Genomic DNA, 18,425 nt, shown 5'->3' on the forward strand with positions numbered 1-18,425 from the left:
TCCCAGGTTTTAGGTGGGCTCGAAACTTGCTTAGCAGAGCCAGTACCAGATCCCTGTGCTGGAGTCAGTACTGCGCCGGGCATCGCGGCCCCTTGCGTGCGTTCCTCCGTGCCGCTTTGTCGTGCGAGCGTTGCAAATGGTGAGAAAGCATTCGTAACGGCCGATACGTACTATGGCAACTTGGGAAAAAAAAAAAAAATAAAAAAAAGAGAAACGATCCATAAGTGCTCTTACTACTATTCCTACGTTACTGAGTCATCTCTTTCTTTAATCTCTTTGCAGTATTACTCCACTGTAATGGAACAGCAAGTAAATGGACAGTTAATAGAGCCTCTACAGATATATCCAAGAGGTAATGCTTAACAAATTCTAATCAACAATGATGATATCAGTAAACTGTTTCATCAACAGTTATGTTTTCGGGAGGTTTAAATGCACATAACTTGATGTTTACCTCTTAATTTGGATAGAAGAATTCATTATTGTGGGGACTGTAGTGAAAACTACATTTATTGCATATAAAATAGCTAATTTACTGGAGTAAATTAGACTAACAAGATTCAGTTTGCATAGTACATATTTATGTACATTTAAAAAACTCATTGGTGATGGTTCTGCATGTGTTGAAGCCAAAGCAGATGAATAACTTAAGTTTTGGATACTTATGAAAATTGGGTTTTGTTACGATCTTTTAATACCATTAATCGGTCTAACAGACTTGGGGAATGTGACTGTCATTGTTCATTTTGAAAATGGGAGCCCGTCTGTCACAGAAGCTCTGTGCGAGACGTATTTTATTTGAGATTTGGGCACTTAGTGGCATCAGAGTGATCACTAGTATTTTAATAGTTCTGAACAGGGAAAGATGTAATCAGTTATGTGGGCTGAGGCAATTAAAAAATAGGTCATCTACATCCTGCACAAAAATCCGTAGGCAGCTAGTTAGGTTTTTGGGAGTGCAGTGCTCTCTCTGAACTCCAATAATGGTTAAAGAAAGACTAATAGATTACATAATTCCGCTGATTCATTCAGATGCTCTCACTATCTCATCTTTGAATCTCTGATTCTTAATTGATGAAACAGATAAGGTTTAAATTCTCTAAGTAAATCTCCCAGCAATAAATTAATTGAAATAATTAAAAATTAAACTCTTCTCACTTAACTGATATTATACAAATAATCATACTATGAGTTTCCCAATTAAAGATTCTACACTTCCATTACTTACAACTCTCTGAAGTTTGAATTGGGCAATTAACCAACAGTCTTCTCAAACACATGCTAATAAGGTCTCCGAAGGAGTCTGGGTTGCCTGGTAGTTTAGTACGCTCCTGTGGAGGAGAGGCTTGAATTCACAGGGAAGAGGGAGGGGTTGGGTTGGGTTGGGGTGTTTTTATGGCTCAGGCTAGCAGGATCTGATTGAGAGGGGGCACTCCGAGATACTTGGGCTGTGCGTTGTCTTGAGACGCGTGTGAGGAGAGCTCTGAAGGGGGTGGCTGCGTTCTGCCCTCTTGCCTCTTCCCAGGCTGAGATGCGAGGCGCTCAGCCTTTCTCCTGAACCTCTTCCTGTGGAAGGCCATTTAATGACTGACATATGCTGACCACCACTCGGAAGAAATAAAATGCCAGGCTTTCGTGTGGCTTGGAGAAACTGATAGAGTAGATGATGCTAATAGGTGGGAAACCCTGCTTGGAAATCCGAGGCAATTACATGTATTTCCCCTTAAGCAAACAGTGCGAGGAAGTTCTGGCGGGAGAAGCTCAGCAGCTGGCACTCCTGAGTGTTTAAAGGGGCATTTTGAGGTTACAAATCAGCTGTACAAAAAGGATGTGGCCAGGCTGGAAGGGGCCCAGAGAAGGGCCACCAAGATGATCGGAGGACTGGGAAGCTGCCATACGAGGATAGGCTGGAAGAACTGGGTTTGTTCAGCCTTGAGAAAAGGAGGCTCAGAGGGGATCTCATCCCCATGTACCAGTACTTAAGGGGCAGCTACAAAGAAGACAGAGACTCCCTTTTTACACGGAGTCCCATGGACAGGACAAGGGGGATGGACACAAGTTGCTCTTGGGGAGATTCCGATTGGGCACGAGAGGGAGATTTTTCACAGTGAGGACAGTCACCACTGGAATAATCTCCCCAGGGAAGTGAGTGACTTGGCCACACTCGACACCTTTGAGAGTCGTCTGGACAGGGTGCTGGGCCATCTTGTCTAGACTGTGCTCTTCCTAGAGAGATTGGACTAGATGACCCCTGAGGTCCCTTCCAACCTGGGATTCTGGGATTACCCTTCTTTTAGAGTTTCCTTGCGGGTCATCCCTGAAGAACCAGCCAAGTAGACTCCTGCTCCTGCTGCTTTCTCCTTTTTCGGTTTCCTTTACATCCAAGGATAATCTTCTTTGACTGTACAGATTCAGAATTAATCTCCATGCTGCTGAAGATATAATCCCCGTGGATTATCTTTTCCCAAGTAACAAGCAATAGAATGAGAGGAAACAGCCTCAAGCTGCATCAGGAGAGGTTTAGGTTGGATGTTAGGAAAAATGTCTTCCCTGCCAGAGCGGTCAGGCCCTGGCACAGGCTGCCCAGAGAGGTGGGGGAGTCACCGTCCCTGGGGGGGTTCAAACAACGTGTAGATGTGGTGCTTCAGGGCATGGTTTAGGAGACCTGGGGGTGTTGGGTTGGGGGTTGGACTTGATGATCCTGGAGGTCTTTTCCAACCTGAATGATTCTGTGATTCTATCTCCACACTTTCACCATTGGCTCATCGACACACATCTGCTGGGTGTCCTCATAGGTGGCTTGCCCCTTACTCAGAGATGAGTTGCTGTTTCATCTTTCCAGATCACCTTCTTAAAACATCTACCCTTGCTAGGTTACAGCTTTAAAGCTACCCTGCGCTCCCTTCATACCTGGACTGCCTCTAAGTTCTGCTGCTGCTTTTCCACGATATCAAAGCAAGCACGCTTTCCTGCATTATTTTCTGTCTTCTGGCATTTAAAGTTCTGGTCCTGGCTCTCTAATGACCATCCCAAATTTTGTTAGCGCAAGCACTTTTTTTTCATGCCCTTTTGACCGTGTCTCTCTATGTATTACAGTTTAAAGCCCCATCAGTACCATGCAGCTTTTCTGCCTGTAATTTAAGGTTCTCCCTGTTTAAGAGCTTCCTTTGCAAGCCCAATCTTCCTTTGAGTCCTCTTCCCTTTCTGCCTCTCTTACTTCTGAGGAAGCCTCCCAGTTGCTGTCTCCAGTCAGCTTCCGAAAACTCCTGTCTTCCATAAAGCCTGCCAGTAGCAAGTGTCCGTGTGCCATCCTGTGTTACGTTGGCTGTGCTGCATTCATGTGGTAACTGAAAGGCCTTTAAGGGGAAAAAATGGTATTTTGTCTTTTTTTCTTTTAAATGTATTGTTGTTGCCTAGGTAGTGAGAGCCAGAGTTCTTTTTTTATACTGGAAATAAAACTCTGTATACATAAACAAGAGTGTGTGTGTGTATGTGCACAGGCACACACAAATATATATACACTATGTTTTTTATATATATGTCTATGTGTCTTCCATCTGTGGAATGCGAGGTGAATATACCATTCAAATATATTTCATTAAAAATATTCTTTTAATATATTGTTCAAAATGTTGATTTTAATCTATGGAAAAAAAAAGTTTATATGTATTTTAGTATAGTTTCTTGGGTTTTGGTTTTTTTTTTTAATGCCCACAGTATCATAATATTTTTCTTCTTTAAGATGCACGTTCTAATGACATTTAAAGGCACATGGCCTGGCCCTAACTGATGTGTTTAATAACTATCATCTGTGTCCTTCTAACTAATAAATAGTTCTGTTTCCTGCTGTCAAAAATGGAAGTGAAACGCATGTGCATCAGAGAAAGAGAAAAATCAAATTCATCCCTCCTCAGACAATCAATCAAAAGTGACAGGCCCTTTAACATACAATTTGTAGGGCACTGTAGTTTTAAAATGGGAACTGTCTGTAACATGTAGCTAGAAGCCTTTGTGGCTTTAACATTTGACAAAAGCACATCCACCGAACGGAAGAACACGGCAATATATAGTTCGGGAGACTTTAGGAAAATACTTTCTCCTCAAGCAGCATGTCCCTCTGTAAACCCAGACATGGTAATAAGATGCCACGTTTGTACATCTGTGTCCAAAATGTGGCATTTTGTATTGCATTTATCCAGTATTTGGTTTCTCGAGGCTCACTGCCGTTGCCCCTGATGTGTTTTTTCCACGTTTAAAACAAACTGTCTGCATTTGACAATGTGACTAATTCATGATGCGTGGCAGCTGATTCCTTTAAAATACATCTTGCAAATATTTCTGTTAAATGCCAGAAAAAATACAGCGTGTGAAAATATAGCGATGTAAGATACTGATTTTAATTTGAATTACAAAGACAGTCTGATAATTTAAGCCAACAGTCCTCTTGATTTTGATGTGTTTTAAGCAGAAATTAGAATTTATATTACATGGTGTCAGAAAGCTCTTAACATTTATAAATGCTCACTCCTGCAAGTTAAAAATCCTGGTTCGTAATTCCCACTCTGGGTCTTGTGAGGCACTTTTCAATCATTTCTCTCTGCTAATTTTGGTGTCACCCTCATTTCTTTTTAAAAGATTCATTTTGAGCAAATTTGTAAATGGCCCTGATGTGTTCTACAATTTAGTCAATTACTGTTTCAGCCTGCAAGCCTCCTGGGAAACGGAACATACATGGCCTGAAGGTACGAATTTCAATAATTGTTTCAGTAAAGTTAGATGGATTTGTAATGCTGTGTTCCACTTATTGAAATGTCAAATAAAACTGCACTTTCTTGAGCTCTGACAAGCAGAATTTTTTTTAATTTTTTTTTTTGGTGAGGGTGGGATTCATCTGCTGGGGGTTGGCTGCGATGTCTATATGTAGAGTTTTATTAAAAATGGAATTGCCTTTCTTTTTGTTTTTAACCTCTGTTAATAAGGTTCCTAAATTTTAATACTCAGTTTATCAGCTAATGCCTGCTGCTACTTCAAAGAGTTTAAAACCCCCGTCATATTCATTTGATTTCAGTAATTTAAGTGTGGAAGGCACTGCAATGAAAGTCTTTTAGGCTGTTTGATTCATTCAGGTATGCTTATTGCTTCTGTAATCATGCCTATTTTGAAATGCAGAAGGCTACAAATATATTAAATGCTTGTTTAGTTTTTAAAATGAGGATAAATGCCGGACATGTCGTCTCTCCTTCTGTATTATTTAAGCATTTAAGATGTAAAGATAGCATATTGTAGTCCATGAATTATATAGCCTGCTAACCTACATACAGGCGAGACCTCAACCATCGGCATGCCTAGCAACAAGCTAATTAACCTTCATAGTGAAATGAGAAATTCATGGCAAATTACAGGTTAATTAGAATAGTGTCCTCTGAACACAAACGACTGATAAAGATTCTTTCCCTGCCTGCAGGTAAATACGCGAGCAGGGTCTGCTAATAATAGCAGTTCGGCAGTCTCGGATTCCCTTCCAAGCAATAGGTAAGAGTCAAGAATGGGAGCATATGTTTTGTTTTGGTTTTTCTTTTATTAAAACAAAATGGAACCTTGCGTGCGGTAGTTCCCAGCGATACGCTTGATGTTGAATAACTTTTTCAATATGACTACTGGGCACGCAGGAGTGAAGTGGGGAAGGCGAAATTACCTTGATTCATGGATCTTGTTAGACTCGTACTGCTGGTTCTTCGGGAGAATTATTTTCTGCTGAAAGAAATAAGTCTTTGCTGGCTATATCAGATGGCTTTGTCCCTTATAAAGCATTAAAATACAGTTTATGGGTGAGCTACTTTGTTTTAGTTGGTCTAATAATCACTGTCTATGGCAAGGTCTGTATGTTCAGGTCTTCATTGCTTATCTCATTCCAGGATTCTTTGATTTTTAGAGTTTGATACCCAGTTCAGTAGGTTGTTACTGTGGGGTGTGATTTTTTGAAAAATCTGAACAGCTTAGAAGCCCTGCTTCATACAGTTTCAGCAAAGTTTTGGAAGCCATCTCCTCTAGCTTTCTTTTTAGATTCCGGTCCTAAAATTTCAAAACCCATATTAAGATATTAAAATGCAAGAGAATTCTTTTTTTTCCTAGAGATCTGTTTTTTAAATAGTGGAGCATAAACTCCCTTTTATTGCATGGACTGTTACAGGAACGTGTTGTACTCAATGCCGATGTTAAATAAACCCCAGAAAAAATCTTGTGTATTCTTAGAAGGAAATAAGAGAAGTCTGGCTCCATCCTCTTCATGTAAGAGCGTATTTGAAACGTGGGAATAGAAATCTCTGGAGGATCCTTTCAACCTAAATTATTCTATTATTCTAATAAGCATATAATATTACATTTATCTGTGCATCAGCATGCTGTTCCCATTTCTCTCTGAGAGCATTTAAAAAGGAAAAATTGACAAGAGAAGAACATGATCAAAGACACGATCGTACTTCATTAAGCACGTTCGGTCGGCGACGTGTCGGTACCCGTTCTGGCAGGCACGGCGAAGTGCCGCAGCGCTGGGGCTGCCCCACAGGCCTTGACTTTGCGTGGCGGGAGCAATGTGACGTGGTTGCCCCTTGATGAGGAGGATGCTACCCCACATGGATGGCAGCAGTGCTGGAGCTGTGCTACGGTGGGTGGCCCCGTTCAAGTACCACTGACACCAGTTTTGATGCTCCCTTTAGTGGCTTTGCTAATTGTAGAGATAAAAAAAGAAAGCCAATACCCTGTGTCAGCCTCCTCTGGCAAAGTCTGCCCCCATCCCTTGGGGAAGATTTGCTGTGTATTGCAGCGGTGAAGATCCTATCCAAGACTCTTTAAAGAAAATAAATCTGAATGTTTTTATGAACTGCAGTCCTCCTCCCAATCTATCATACCACTGAACTAAATAAAGCCGCTTTCTGTCGCTGTTGTGCTTTGGCTCTCAGTACTTCCCGTACTTTGAGCTTGTTCTTAAAGTGCATTGAAAATGAGGCTTCTAGAAGATTCTTGTCACCTTATTGAGTGGTTAATTGCCATTCCTTTTCCGAAACCTTCTGCACTATGAGTTTTGTTTTTGAAGTAATTGAAAGTCTCTCTTTGTTTCATGTTCACAAATTGTTAGTCATGAAAGATGACAAGATCAACTTATGTTTCCTTGGAAAACTTAATTTTTCTTTAAAGTAGTCGTGGGAACAAGAGGCCTATTAAAGAACAAAGCCACCAAATATGAAATCTGTGTTTTCGCTGTTCTTGCTAATAATGATCTGTGATCAAGACACGTGCACATGCCTTTCAAGAATATATTATTTTGTACTTTTTTTTTTTAAACTTCAGTAATAAGAGCAGAATGTCTCTTTGAGATTAAGTTTTGCAGACATACTTCGACCCAGGCAGTTTGTTGCGTTGAAGGTACAAGGAACAGAGTTGATTAGGAAAGGAGGTGAAGCAGTGTTTTGCAAGCAGCTGAAAGTAGTTTGAAGCCATGAATAGTTTTACCTACAAAACACACCAAGCTGATAGTTGTGGTTTGTTAAAGTTCTCTTACTAGGAAAGAAATATGTGTCATTTTGCCTAATGTAAGACTACTGACACGGGAGTAGCTCCTCCTGAAGAAGCCCAGGGACTGCAGCAGCAAGATGACCTGGAATGGAGGCACGTGTTGACCTGGACTCATCCGCCTCACTTTAGGCATGTCCCTGAGATACCTAAATCAGGAGTTGTACTCACCTGCTCAGCGCGCCCCAACCCGTGTCCGCTGAGGTAGTGAGGCACCATCGATGGCGCACCCTTCTGGTGCAGATCTATCGAAACTATTGAGGGATAATGCCGTGAGGGGTTTTCAAACAAGATACGGCACCTGAAAACTAGATGTGAACCTTTATTTTCCTGTTGTTTTTTTTAAACACCTGGTGTGTGAGGATATCTTTTTTTCTTCTTTGAACTGACAGACAATAGTTTGTATCTCAAAGGGTGGTATAGCTGGGTATCTTAAAAAGCTAGTTTGTAAAAGTGAAAAATATATTGATTTTTCTTAAACGTTCGTTGCTTCTCCATTTCTGCTGTCTGCAGTTTGAGGAGTAGCAATACTGAGCATCAGTCAGCATTGCTAAAGTTAAATCTATTCAGCATTTGTAACCATGAACTTAACCTGGTGGCTTGTTCTTTCTTACGGTTTCACTTCATTTTATAGAATGAAACGGCGCACTCATTAAAAATAATTCCCTCTTATTTTTTCAGCTTAAAAAAGTCTTCGGCAGAGCTGAAGAAAATACTTGCAAATGGCCAGGTAGGTGCGCTGAATCGTGTCTCGGCTACATGCACGTCTCGTTACTGCCTGTTACTGCAGTGATTGGCACGCCACAAATAGGTGGAGAGATGCTTACTGCTCATTTAGTTGTAATGTGTTCTTTTAATACAGAACTGGAGGGACCATGAAAACCTTCACGATATGAATGAGTTATGTGTCCTGACTTACTTTGATTGGCATAGCAATTTGCTTCCCATTTCTCAAAATGTGCTAATCAGATTTAGCTCCAGATAGATTGAAGTACCTCGCACGTGTTGCGCTGCTGCCACAATTTCAGGGAAGAAAGTTAATCAATTTTGAATAACTTAAGTCAACTGTTCAGTTAGAATGACTTTTGTGTTTTTTAGGGCAGTAGATGCTTAAATATTTAGCAGGCTCTTGCACGGAGCTGCTCTGTAATAGTTGGAATCACCTTATGTTGTAGCTTCATAAAAAATAAAAAAAACCAAACCAACAAACCAAACAAAATAAAACTAAACCAAAAAACCCCAAAGTTGTAGAAAGCTGTCTTGTTACTTTCTCTCCCTGCTCCAGGCATTCAGATCCTGGCACGCAGAAGTGAAAGGTTTAATGTAACGATTGATGGACAAGTGGATGTCCCGGACAAACGGAGCAATCATTTCTTACCCGTTTTGGGCTGAACGTATGGGCAGGCTTGCAGTAGTGTAATGACATTAAATATACGCTGTTAAATTAAACTACCTTAAAAGAATCCCAGATTCTTCAGCAGCAACATAAATATGTTTTAATGTTTGTCATAGTGAAAGCCCTTTGATAGCCTTGGAGGCAGGCGCCTGTCCGTTGCGATCCAGCTTGCCTATTAGGCTCTATTGACCGAGACATCTGTGTCACTGCAAATAAAAGACTCTTATTGATTTTCTTAACTGCTGTTCACTTCCCCTCCATGTTTCGAAGGCTGAAATCTTAATTATCTCAGATGCGTATTCAGTGCCTTCACACAATGACCTCTCCAAGCCTCATTGGCATTTCATGAATCAAGTAGTTGTAGTTGAGCGTGTCAAGAAGATAAAGGCAGGTCTTCATGCTTGTCCTTCAGTATCACCTGTAACATTGTGGTCTAATAGATGAGAGGGCCCCTCTCAAACGTGAGTCGAACGGCCCACTGTCGCAGCCTTGCCTATTTGGCACTGAATACTTTGAATACAGCTTGGAAATGTATTTTTAAGCTTGTCAGCGTTCCTTAGGTGCAGGCATAGTTTAATATTCATGGGTTTCGACCAGGTAGATTTGTTATGTTTCAAAATCGTAGCTAAACAATATATTGCTTTGGATAACTTAAAATTATGAAAGTACCAATGGCGTGCTTCTGAACTTTTAAAACAAAGTTGATAATTACTCCAATATTACTGATTTTCTTTAAAGCAGAATTGCTGAACGTGAGTAAAAGCCATCCTTTTGCAATTGGGTCCATAAGCTGTATTTGGCATATTATTTGTTCTAAGCAAAAGAAACGAGTATTTTGTGTGCCTTGCCATAGATTGTTACAGGTTTCTTTCCTCCTCTGATAGGAGTGATGCCGCTTTCTGTCGAGAGGAAATGCTTTTTTGTTAGGCTGCATTGTGTTCTGCAAAATCTGGTCACAGATCCGTAACTGGAAATAGGTGTCTAGTCGTAACTTTAACTTTTCCTCCTTTCTGGGGGATTAAGTCACACTTATCATTACTTAAATATGGGTCGGGTTATTATTTTTTATTATTTTTTGGCAGTTCATGCTTTCAGGCATTCGTAATGATATTCCTCTAGTAGTTTCCATTTAGGTTTAATAAGGAATTCATATTAATCATTAAAAGAAGGGGACATGATTCTTCAAGATAATCAAATATTGACAGGTTAGAAATAGCTTTCTGCCTAGGTTCATTGATATAGGTGATGTGATATAAATATTTATTTCTTTTCTGTCACTCAGAGTAAATGCCACCAATTGATTCAGCATTGATATAGTGTCAACAGTTCATAAGAAACATTTGACTGGCTTGTGTTTTCCGATTAGTCTCTGCTCTATAAAGTGGGATTTACTAAATCTCTTCAATTGTCTGCTCATAGAGTGTGACTGCTTTCTGAAACCGTTATTGCTTCGATTCGTAAAGCAAAGGTATGGCTATAGGACTCTGCCTCTGTCAGGCCTCTACATATAAAACAAGGATTAATTGAGCATTTTGTTTTTAATGATTTGCAAAAGATAGACACTGATTTCTTTCAAAAACAGCAGGTATAAGCAAGGGATGTTTTGTTTGCTGATCCGTAATTGAAGTCTGTTTTGCTTTTTCATTAATTCAGTTAATATTGGCATCCAATCAAACTTGGGTTTGCAGGTTTAATATTCCAGTCCATACTGTCGAGTTCATTGTTATTATGTTATCATTTTATGATTGAGAATCCAGTTTTCCCAGTAAAATAAATAAATCACCGCATGTTTTTGGCATCTTTATTTGAGCCAGTAAATCACACTTTATCTCTCTATCGGTTGCTGGCAGATACTTGCTCCACCCCAGCCTTCCTATTTCACCCTGGGTTTCTGGTTGCTCTTTGTGCCTAGAGACAAGAAAGGGTGCTGGGCTGGCGGCGGGTACGGCACTGCTCCTGTTGCTGGCTTTTGGGGAGTGGCGCGAAGAAAATACTCTCCTTTTACCAGTTAGCAAAAAGCAGGAGAAAAGAGAATACGCTTTATGGCTCTGGTTCTGCTCAATTTGTTGCTTATAACTTGTAACTACAAAAAAATTCTTCTTTGCTTTTTCGTCCCCCCCCAAGAAGCAAAGATACAAGTATGTTTATGGCTTTGTGGATTCGTTTGATTTCTCTTAAGAGAACATTGCTGGGAATACAGGAAAGAGATGTTTGTTGTTACCTCAAAGACTGGAGAATTAAAGTCCTCCAGCTTAGGAGAGCAGAACTCCTTAAACACAGTATGGCCTTTAAATTAACGAGTGCTGCGGTCTGAGAGATGTGGTGTTTAGAGCAAGGGATCCAATATAGATTCTTTACATATTTTAAAACCTGATCATGACTTACTGCTCCTTATGAGGTGTATTTTTCCCCCCTCTTTATTTGCATTTTCTGATTGATGCGGTAAGAAAGATAGCTTTCAGTAATAAACTAAATTCTCATTTTCGTCATCAACCTTGACACCTGAATGGGCTGTTTCGTACCCTCATAAGATATCTGGCCCAGGTTTAACTACAAACAAGTAATAATGTAGTGTCACCTTCTGCTTTAAGGTATTTAAAATTTTCTCAGAGGTCGGAGATTTTGACCTCACTGGTAGACGTGCGTGGAGGAAAAGTACTTCCTGTGAGAAACAAGCGTGCTTTTTATTCAGGAAAGAACATGAACTTTGGAGATCATAATTGAAAACATACTATTTAAAACATATTATTTTAAATCAATTAAATATTTCCATTTGCTGTTGGTAAGACATACTGAATATTGACTCTTCAGGGCATTTCAGCTTGTTACCATCACTTACTTGTTCCAGTTGAAGCCAGGGGCAAAGTTCCTCTTATCTTCACGGACGTCCTATGGAAGGGAATGCTTAAACATGACTTAGTAACTGAAAGGCACGTATCCCCACTGAATTTTAAAAGCTGGTTGAGAAGTTGGATACATAGAGGTAGTTAGCTTATAGCGAGGTCTGCGTGGCTGTCACCGCGGTGCTCGTGGTACTTGAAACTGATCTCTAATCACCTCAGTGACAGCAGACCACGCGTAGCGGTAGGGGTGTCTTGATGCCTTTTAAAACTCAGAAATGACAGGAAGTCTTTAAGCAGCCATGCCAGCTCATGTACAATGTTTAACGTGGTATCCCATCAAATCTGAGCTGTTAATAAAAACAAGTTAATGATTTGGTAACAAATTCCTAGGAAAATACCTTTTATAAACGGGATCTGCCCAGACGTTTATTACCTAAAATGAGCAGGCAATGGGGGAGATGTTTTTGGAACAGCAAATGCACGCAGCCCGGAATTTACTCTCCTAAAAATATTTAATTTCAAATATGCATGTGCACTCCAAAAATGTCTGCAGCGATCTTTATTTTTTTGTTAATAGGCGGTTTAGCTGGAAGATTGCAAGATATTATAACTGTATTTGTACAGGAGAAGGTTAAACTGTAGCTTTACATTTTAATTCCTCATCCAGTAAGGTGATGTGTGATAAGCTTTTATAAAATCCATAGCGGAAAGACCCCAGATTCCAACATTTGCAATGTACAGTGCTTGGATTGGGCTTCTGCTCAAATATCTGAGGATCTCGTCATAACTGGAGAGTTGTCCCAGTGAGCAGAAAGACCACGGCAAGCAATTAGTTGTGTATTTCGAGGAAAATTATTTTTATTGGGTAGGAATTCAAGACTATTTTTTTTCCCCAGGATATTTGCTTTAGTTAAAAGGTATATAAATTAAGCACTCTGAAGGAATCCTACTGACAGAACTGTCGCTCAATTAGTATCAATTATGCTGATTCCAGGATAAATCATAAACTTTTCTAGCCATACTTAAGATGACAGTTTTCTGTTGGATTGTTTCCATTCACCTCCAACTTTGGCTTTGGTTATGTGCTGTTCTGGAGACCCTTTTCCTATCAGTATCTGTGACCTGACCCTCTTGAGCTATATTATATCATTCCATTTTGACACCTTTTATCAAACTTTAATGAAATGACCCAGGCAAACAAATTGTCATTAAACTTTCCATCACTTTGTCCCTTGGTATCGTCTTTTATAAATTGGACAGCAAATGTTGTATTGATCTTCTCGTTCTTGCAGCTGAACTTGAAATGACCCAGACTGCTTGTTGTTTATGGCCTAGAGCTGCTTTTCCTTGACATTTCCATCCACAGCATGACATCTCTTTTGTTTTTCTTTCTTTCTTGTGGAGATGAATGAACAAGACATACGGTATCGAGACATCCTCGGTCATGGCAATGGAGGCACAGTCTACAAGTGAGTGTTGAATTTCACTTAAAATTTTTGAAAATAAAATTTAACAGCGCTCTTTTGTTCTTCCCCTTTGTATTTGTAGTGAGATATAGGTGGGCCATTGCTGCTCTGCAGAAAAGCTTGTAAAAGAAATTCTTAATACAAACTTTTTAAGAATTCTCCTTACATATTTACAAGGTATCTGCTTTTTGGGTGCCGTGAGGGCTGGTGCATTTTTATTATCTTTTTAATACTTAGCTCTGAATCCCTCCTGGGTAACAAGTTAATGGTTCACAAGTGGAACTTGAAATGTCCTGAAGCATAATGAATTGCCTTCGGTATTTGCAATGCCATTATTCTTGCCGGCTCACCACGCCCTTTGCTAGCCCAGCGCTGGGAATGCCACCAGTGGGCTGTGATGACACCGTTGCTCTGCCCTTCTCTAGCAATTCAAAATTAGTAAATACCCCTTTCACTGTTGCATTGACTTCCCTCCCTTACGAGCAGCTTCACGCGTAGGCTGATGAATACATTAAATGATAAACTCCCCCAAATTTTGGTAGTGAAGCTTATACCCTGCAGCCAATATTAATTTTAATATTGTAAAGATTATAATAGCAGAGATATAGTTTTCTCGACAGGAAAGTCTTTCTCATGCATAGTGCAAAGTTTAAACTACATAATGTAATATCTGGTACTTAATAGTCTGCAGTGGTGTATGAAAAATATTCCACTAGGAATTAAGAAATCCATACTTTGTAAGAAAGCCCTGAGGGAGTAATAAAGGTTTCCTCCAGAGAGCTATTTACCATATACAGTAACCCAGCATCCCATTATGATTTTGTTTATACCTTAGACATTTAAACTTTGATATTAACAATTTTTTTAAAAAATGTTTTAAAAGCTACGGTGCATTTAGTTTAGTTTCTAATTGGCTGCCGACATCGCAAAATGACTAGCTTCGGTCTCCTTGCGGAAGGTTTAATGCAAATGGGCTTCCAAAACCTTAAAGGGACAAGTCTAGTGTTTGAAGGGACGCTTCAGAAATCAGGTTAGTCTTGTAGATGGAACGTAGGTCAGAAATCTCATTGACGTTCTCTTGTAGAAGGATGTTCCTAGACCAAGAAACTTGCAGAAACAGTGTTCTTTTCCTACTTTATAATAAGAAAGACTTGAGAAGAGAGAACTTTACAGCCCAGTCAGTGACTTCTTGGTGTATCTGATTTAGAGAAGGTTGCTTCCCTTCCCTGTGGGAGGCACTTGAGGCACAGTTAGGGAAAAGGAATACCCCACAACGTGAGGGAACCCGCCTGTGTCATTGTTGCCCAATCTGGGGTCATGTTCGTTAGAGAAGCAGCTGAAATAAGGAGCTACCAGTGCCAAATCATGAGCTGCCCAAGAAGGTCATACCAGATCGTACCAAGTCTCTCCCCTTCATCCTGTGTCTTAAAGCAGCCAGTGGCCAAAGTCGAAGAGGTGTAAACCCAGGCGAGTGAATGCGCGCTTAGCAGAACCTCGCTGCGAAAAGATCAGCAGAACTTGCTGTTTGCCAGCTTGTGGCTGCCCCACTCACAAAAGCAGCTCGATTCCGCATCTGCTGCGTGCGCGGGGTCCGTACAACGGGACAGTGCTTTTAGATGCAGAAGGCAGAACAAAAATGTCTCATTCCTCTCTAATATTGCCACGCGCATACTATGCATTTCCTATTTCATAAAATTCATAGGGGAAATTTGGGTAAAACGTGATGTAAAGGCAAACTTGCACCTTTGGACCTCTTTTTGTATTTCGGAAGGGTGGTGTAGTTACGTGCCTGCTTTTTGTTTAATATTTTTTACGAAACTGTTTTTCTCTTGGGATGGCTGCTGCTTTAGTAAGAGTCTGCAGGAGCGATGGAGGAACAGAGATGTGAACACTCAAGGCGCAGGGGATAATAGCACAGGAGGGAATGCATAATACTTCTGGCACTTCTCTGTTGATTTGCTGCATTGTGTGGGCTGATGGTGTGCTCTGCTTCATTAAGTGGTTGAGTGTTGCATTTGCCTGCGCTTTGGGAATGTAAAAAATCTTACCTGTAAAGACACAAGTCCTCTTCTGTATCAAGAATATTTCTACCTTTCTTTTTTCCTTTTTATTGCGATCCTATTTTAAATTAGCAGTTGCGTTGACTTCACAGTATTTTCTCTAGTGCAGGTGTCATTCTGCACTGCTCCAGCGAACGTGCCCCGTTTTTACATGTGGATATTTTACACATTCTTGAAGTTTGAAGTACGTTTGAAGTATGGTTTTTCTCCCAAAACTGGCTTCCAAGCTGCGTGTTCCCCTCAGATCTTCCCAAATTTGTTTCTTGGTGTGTTGCATTGAAGAGTTGTACCAATGTACTCCTCCATCACTGGAGAGCTGCTGGTTGCCGTCATTGCAGGGAGTTGGCAGTTGCTGTGCCGTGGTGCCGCGCTTTGGTGAAAGCACCCAGAACTTCCTGCCTTGGAACAATCACCCCTTTGTAAAGGGGAGCCTGTTCTCCCTCGCCAAAGGAGCATCTGTGCTACACAAGCCGATGGAAATTGCAAAATGGAATACTTACAGGTAGCTGGATTGCACTAGTCATAGATAGCAGCCCACATATATTTTATTCCAGTAAATCAATGAACATTTGTCAAATAAAATTAATTGCAAACGTTTGGCTGTTTTCCTCTTCCAGCATTCCATGCTGTCAGTTTGTTTCAGAAGAGGCTGCGTGTAGTATTGATCTGAATCTAAAGAACGAGCGTGTCTATGTGGTATCTTTTTTTTTTTCTTTCTTTCTAGCTCTTTATACTAAGTCATATCCATTATGGCAATGATATATTATCAGCATTCAGCAAACAAGATAGCGTGTCGCAGGTCGCTGAGCAAAAATTTTCAGCCTCTCTTTCCACGTGAATTAACTACTATTGAAATAGTTTATTGAGATTGAAGTATTGATCACTTTTCATGCTAACCTTGGCTTAAGGGGGAGAGGGTAGGTGGTTTTGTTCTCTTTGGAAGACGCTATGTTTAGTTAGAAAATGTATTTCATTTATTTGGGTTCTTTACAGCTTCAGCTGTTTTATTGCTTGGAGGAGAGGTATCTTAGCTTTATTTTTATGACAGTATAATTATACTTTAGAAATACACTTGATTACTGTGTGTAGCAAAATTGTTCCAGTATATTGGCTTGGCCAATATTGCTATACAAACAACTTTTCAGTCAATTGAGTCTGGTAAAGAATCAATACTTTATAGCAATATTTCTAGTGAGAACTTGCTGAATCTAAATGTTTTTTCCTGTTCTAAAAAAAAATGGGATTTTGTAGTTGTTTGACTTCCTATTTTCCCCCTACCTTTTGATACGCTATTTTCTTAATTAAGGAATGATCACAATTATAGTTAGGTACGGCAAAGTTAATTATTCTTGCTTTTTGATTGCGTGTATATTCACAAATATGTGAGAACATACCAGCAATCCGAAACTGTATATTCAAAAAGGGTCTTTGAATATACGATCAGAAAAAATAAGAATTTTTGGCAATTCACCCGTGAGCAGTGGCAGTGTGTGCCCTGTCTTGGTTCGAGATTGTCAAGAAAGTGATGAAACCTGCCCTAACAAGGACTGAAGGCACGCCAGTGTCTTTCTCATCGTTTGCCCGTTTTTGTAGGTAGTTTACATCGTTAACTGGCATTTCCACTCCCCATGGAGTGCTGTCAGTCCAATTCTGTGAGTCTTTGGAAACTCTCAGCCGCCGTTATTTCATGGAGATTTGCACCTTTCCTGACAAGAGGGCCCTAAGTCTGTTGCACTGGTAGGTGTATGGCCTTCCAGCTCTGCAACAGACTTCTGAATTTTTTATCAACTCTTTTATAAAAGCTGGTAGGATGGAAAATGCATGGTTTGGGCTGCTTCGCAGCAGAAGAAAACATCTGTATACCAGCACATCGATGGTATTTACTTTAATTGCCCCCCTTTTTTGTTTTCTTGGAAAAAAATCATTCACTGGTAGGTCCAAAAGAGAATTGAAGTATGTGCTTCCAAGCTGCACCTTTTAGCTCCGTCATTGGCCACAGAGCTCTGAGGAACTGCTGTGATAAGGTTGCTCCTTTTTACTTCCATGAAAGAAGGTTAACGTTTTGGTTTGTAATGGGATGTACGTGCTCTGCCAGCCAGTCTCGGGAGTAGTAGCTACACGAAATTGTTTAGACCTTAAATCCATAGTTGTGTATATGTTGAACCTAAGTATTGTAAAGGAGAGGTATTTATCTCTGGCAAATAATTGCTCTGTGAAGTATCTCTCGCGTGGCGTATCTGAAGTATCACTATTTCCTTCCTTTACCTACAAGCAAAAAGAATGTTTTTCTCTTATTTCACGTTTTCTTCTAGTTTTTGCTTTGCAGCTGTGGCTAATGAGGAGTGAGATGTTCAAGGAACTCTAGGGGATGGTATAGCCTTTTGTGTGCCTGGGAGTTTTTAAAATGTGTGTTGTGTATGGTTTGTAAATCTTTGGATTCTGTTAGAGGAGTCTGCAGCAGCGGCAAGCTATAACGCTCTGTATACTGGAATAAACATAAAGTCCCAATGATGCCGTAATTAATTTGTGAAGTTACCTAGTATCTGGGGGAGGGGGAGGAAAAGGGAGAGTCGGTTATCATATTAGCAAAATGCTGTTAAACCGGGCGGCTTCACTGTAAGTTGAGTAATTGGGAGAGAAGTGGCTGTTGATGATGTACCGCCCAGAAGAACTGTATAGCTGGGGAAAATACAGATAAATGTGGAAGCTTAATTTGTTCGAGCAATTTACTTGAGCAATTCTGCTGTTCGGTTGAGTTGTACATTCCAGCATATGCCCGCTTCTTTATTCTCTATCTCAGCCAACCTTGGGGTGCCCCATTAGCACATTAAACATAGCGCATGGCAAGACAGCTGGGAAGTTGCTATCTCTTGCAAGACAGCCTGCAAACTGTGCCTTGTGAGCGTATTGCACATCCTCTAACATTAGTGGGGAAAAGCGTCGTGAGTTCTGGAGTGAGGAAGCTGGAGGAGACGTAGCTGTGTCTGGGAGGAAGGGCGGTGGAGGTGGTTTAGCTCTGTTTGCTGGAATGGCGATGGGATAGCCGGGGTTTGTCATTGCCTTGAGGAGCTTTGGCTCAGCAAGGTTTGTT

General features: G+C 40.5%; 1 protein-coding gene across 7 annotated transcripts in view; it reads left to right on the forward strand.

Annotated features, from left to right (window-relative positions):
* The window catches only part of MAP2K5 (mitogen-activated protein kinase kinase 5), a 143,143-nt gene that overhangs the window by 17,453 nt on the left and 107,265 nt on the right, over positions 1–18,425 (forward strand). For all 7 annotated transcript variants that reach the window (XM_075100775.1, XM_075100778.1, XM_075100776.1 and 4 more), the window contains exons 4-8: positions 283–352; positions 4,702–4,742; positions 5,465–5,532; positions 8,251–8,299; positions 13,213–13,277. In XM_075100775.1, the coding sequence (XP_074956876.1) occupies positions 283–352; positions 4,702–4,742; positions 5,465–5,532; positions 8,251–8,299; positions 13,213–13,277 (293 nt within the window). The remainder of the gene's footprint in view (positions 1–282; positions 353–4,701; positions 4,743–5,464; positions 5,533–8,250; positions 8,300–13,212; positions 13,278–18,425) is intronic.

The sequence above is a fragment of the Phalacrocorax aristotelis genome, chromosome 7 (assembly GCF_949628215.1).
Source record: "Phalacrocorax aristotelis chromosome 7, bGulAri2.1, whole genome shotgun sequence".
Classification (NCBI taxonomy): domain Eukaryota; kingdom Metazoa; phylum Chordata; class Aves; order Suliformes; family Phalacrocoracidae; genus Phalacrocorax; species Phalacrocorax aristotelis.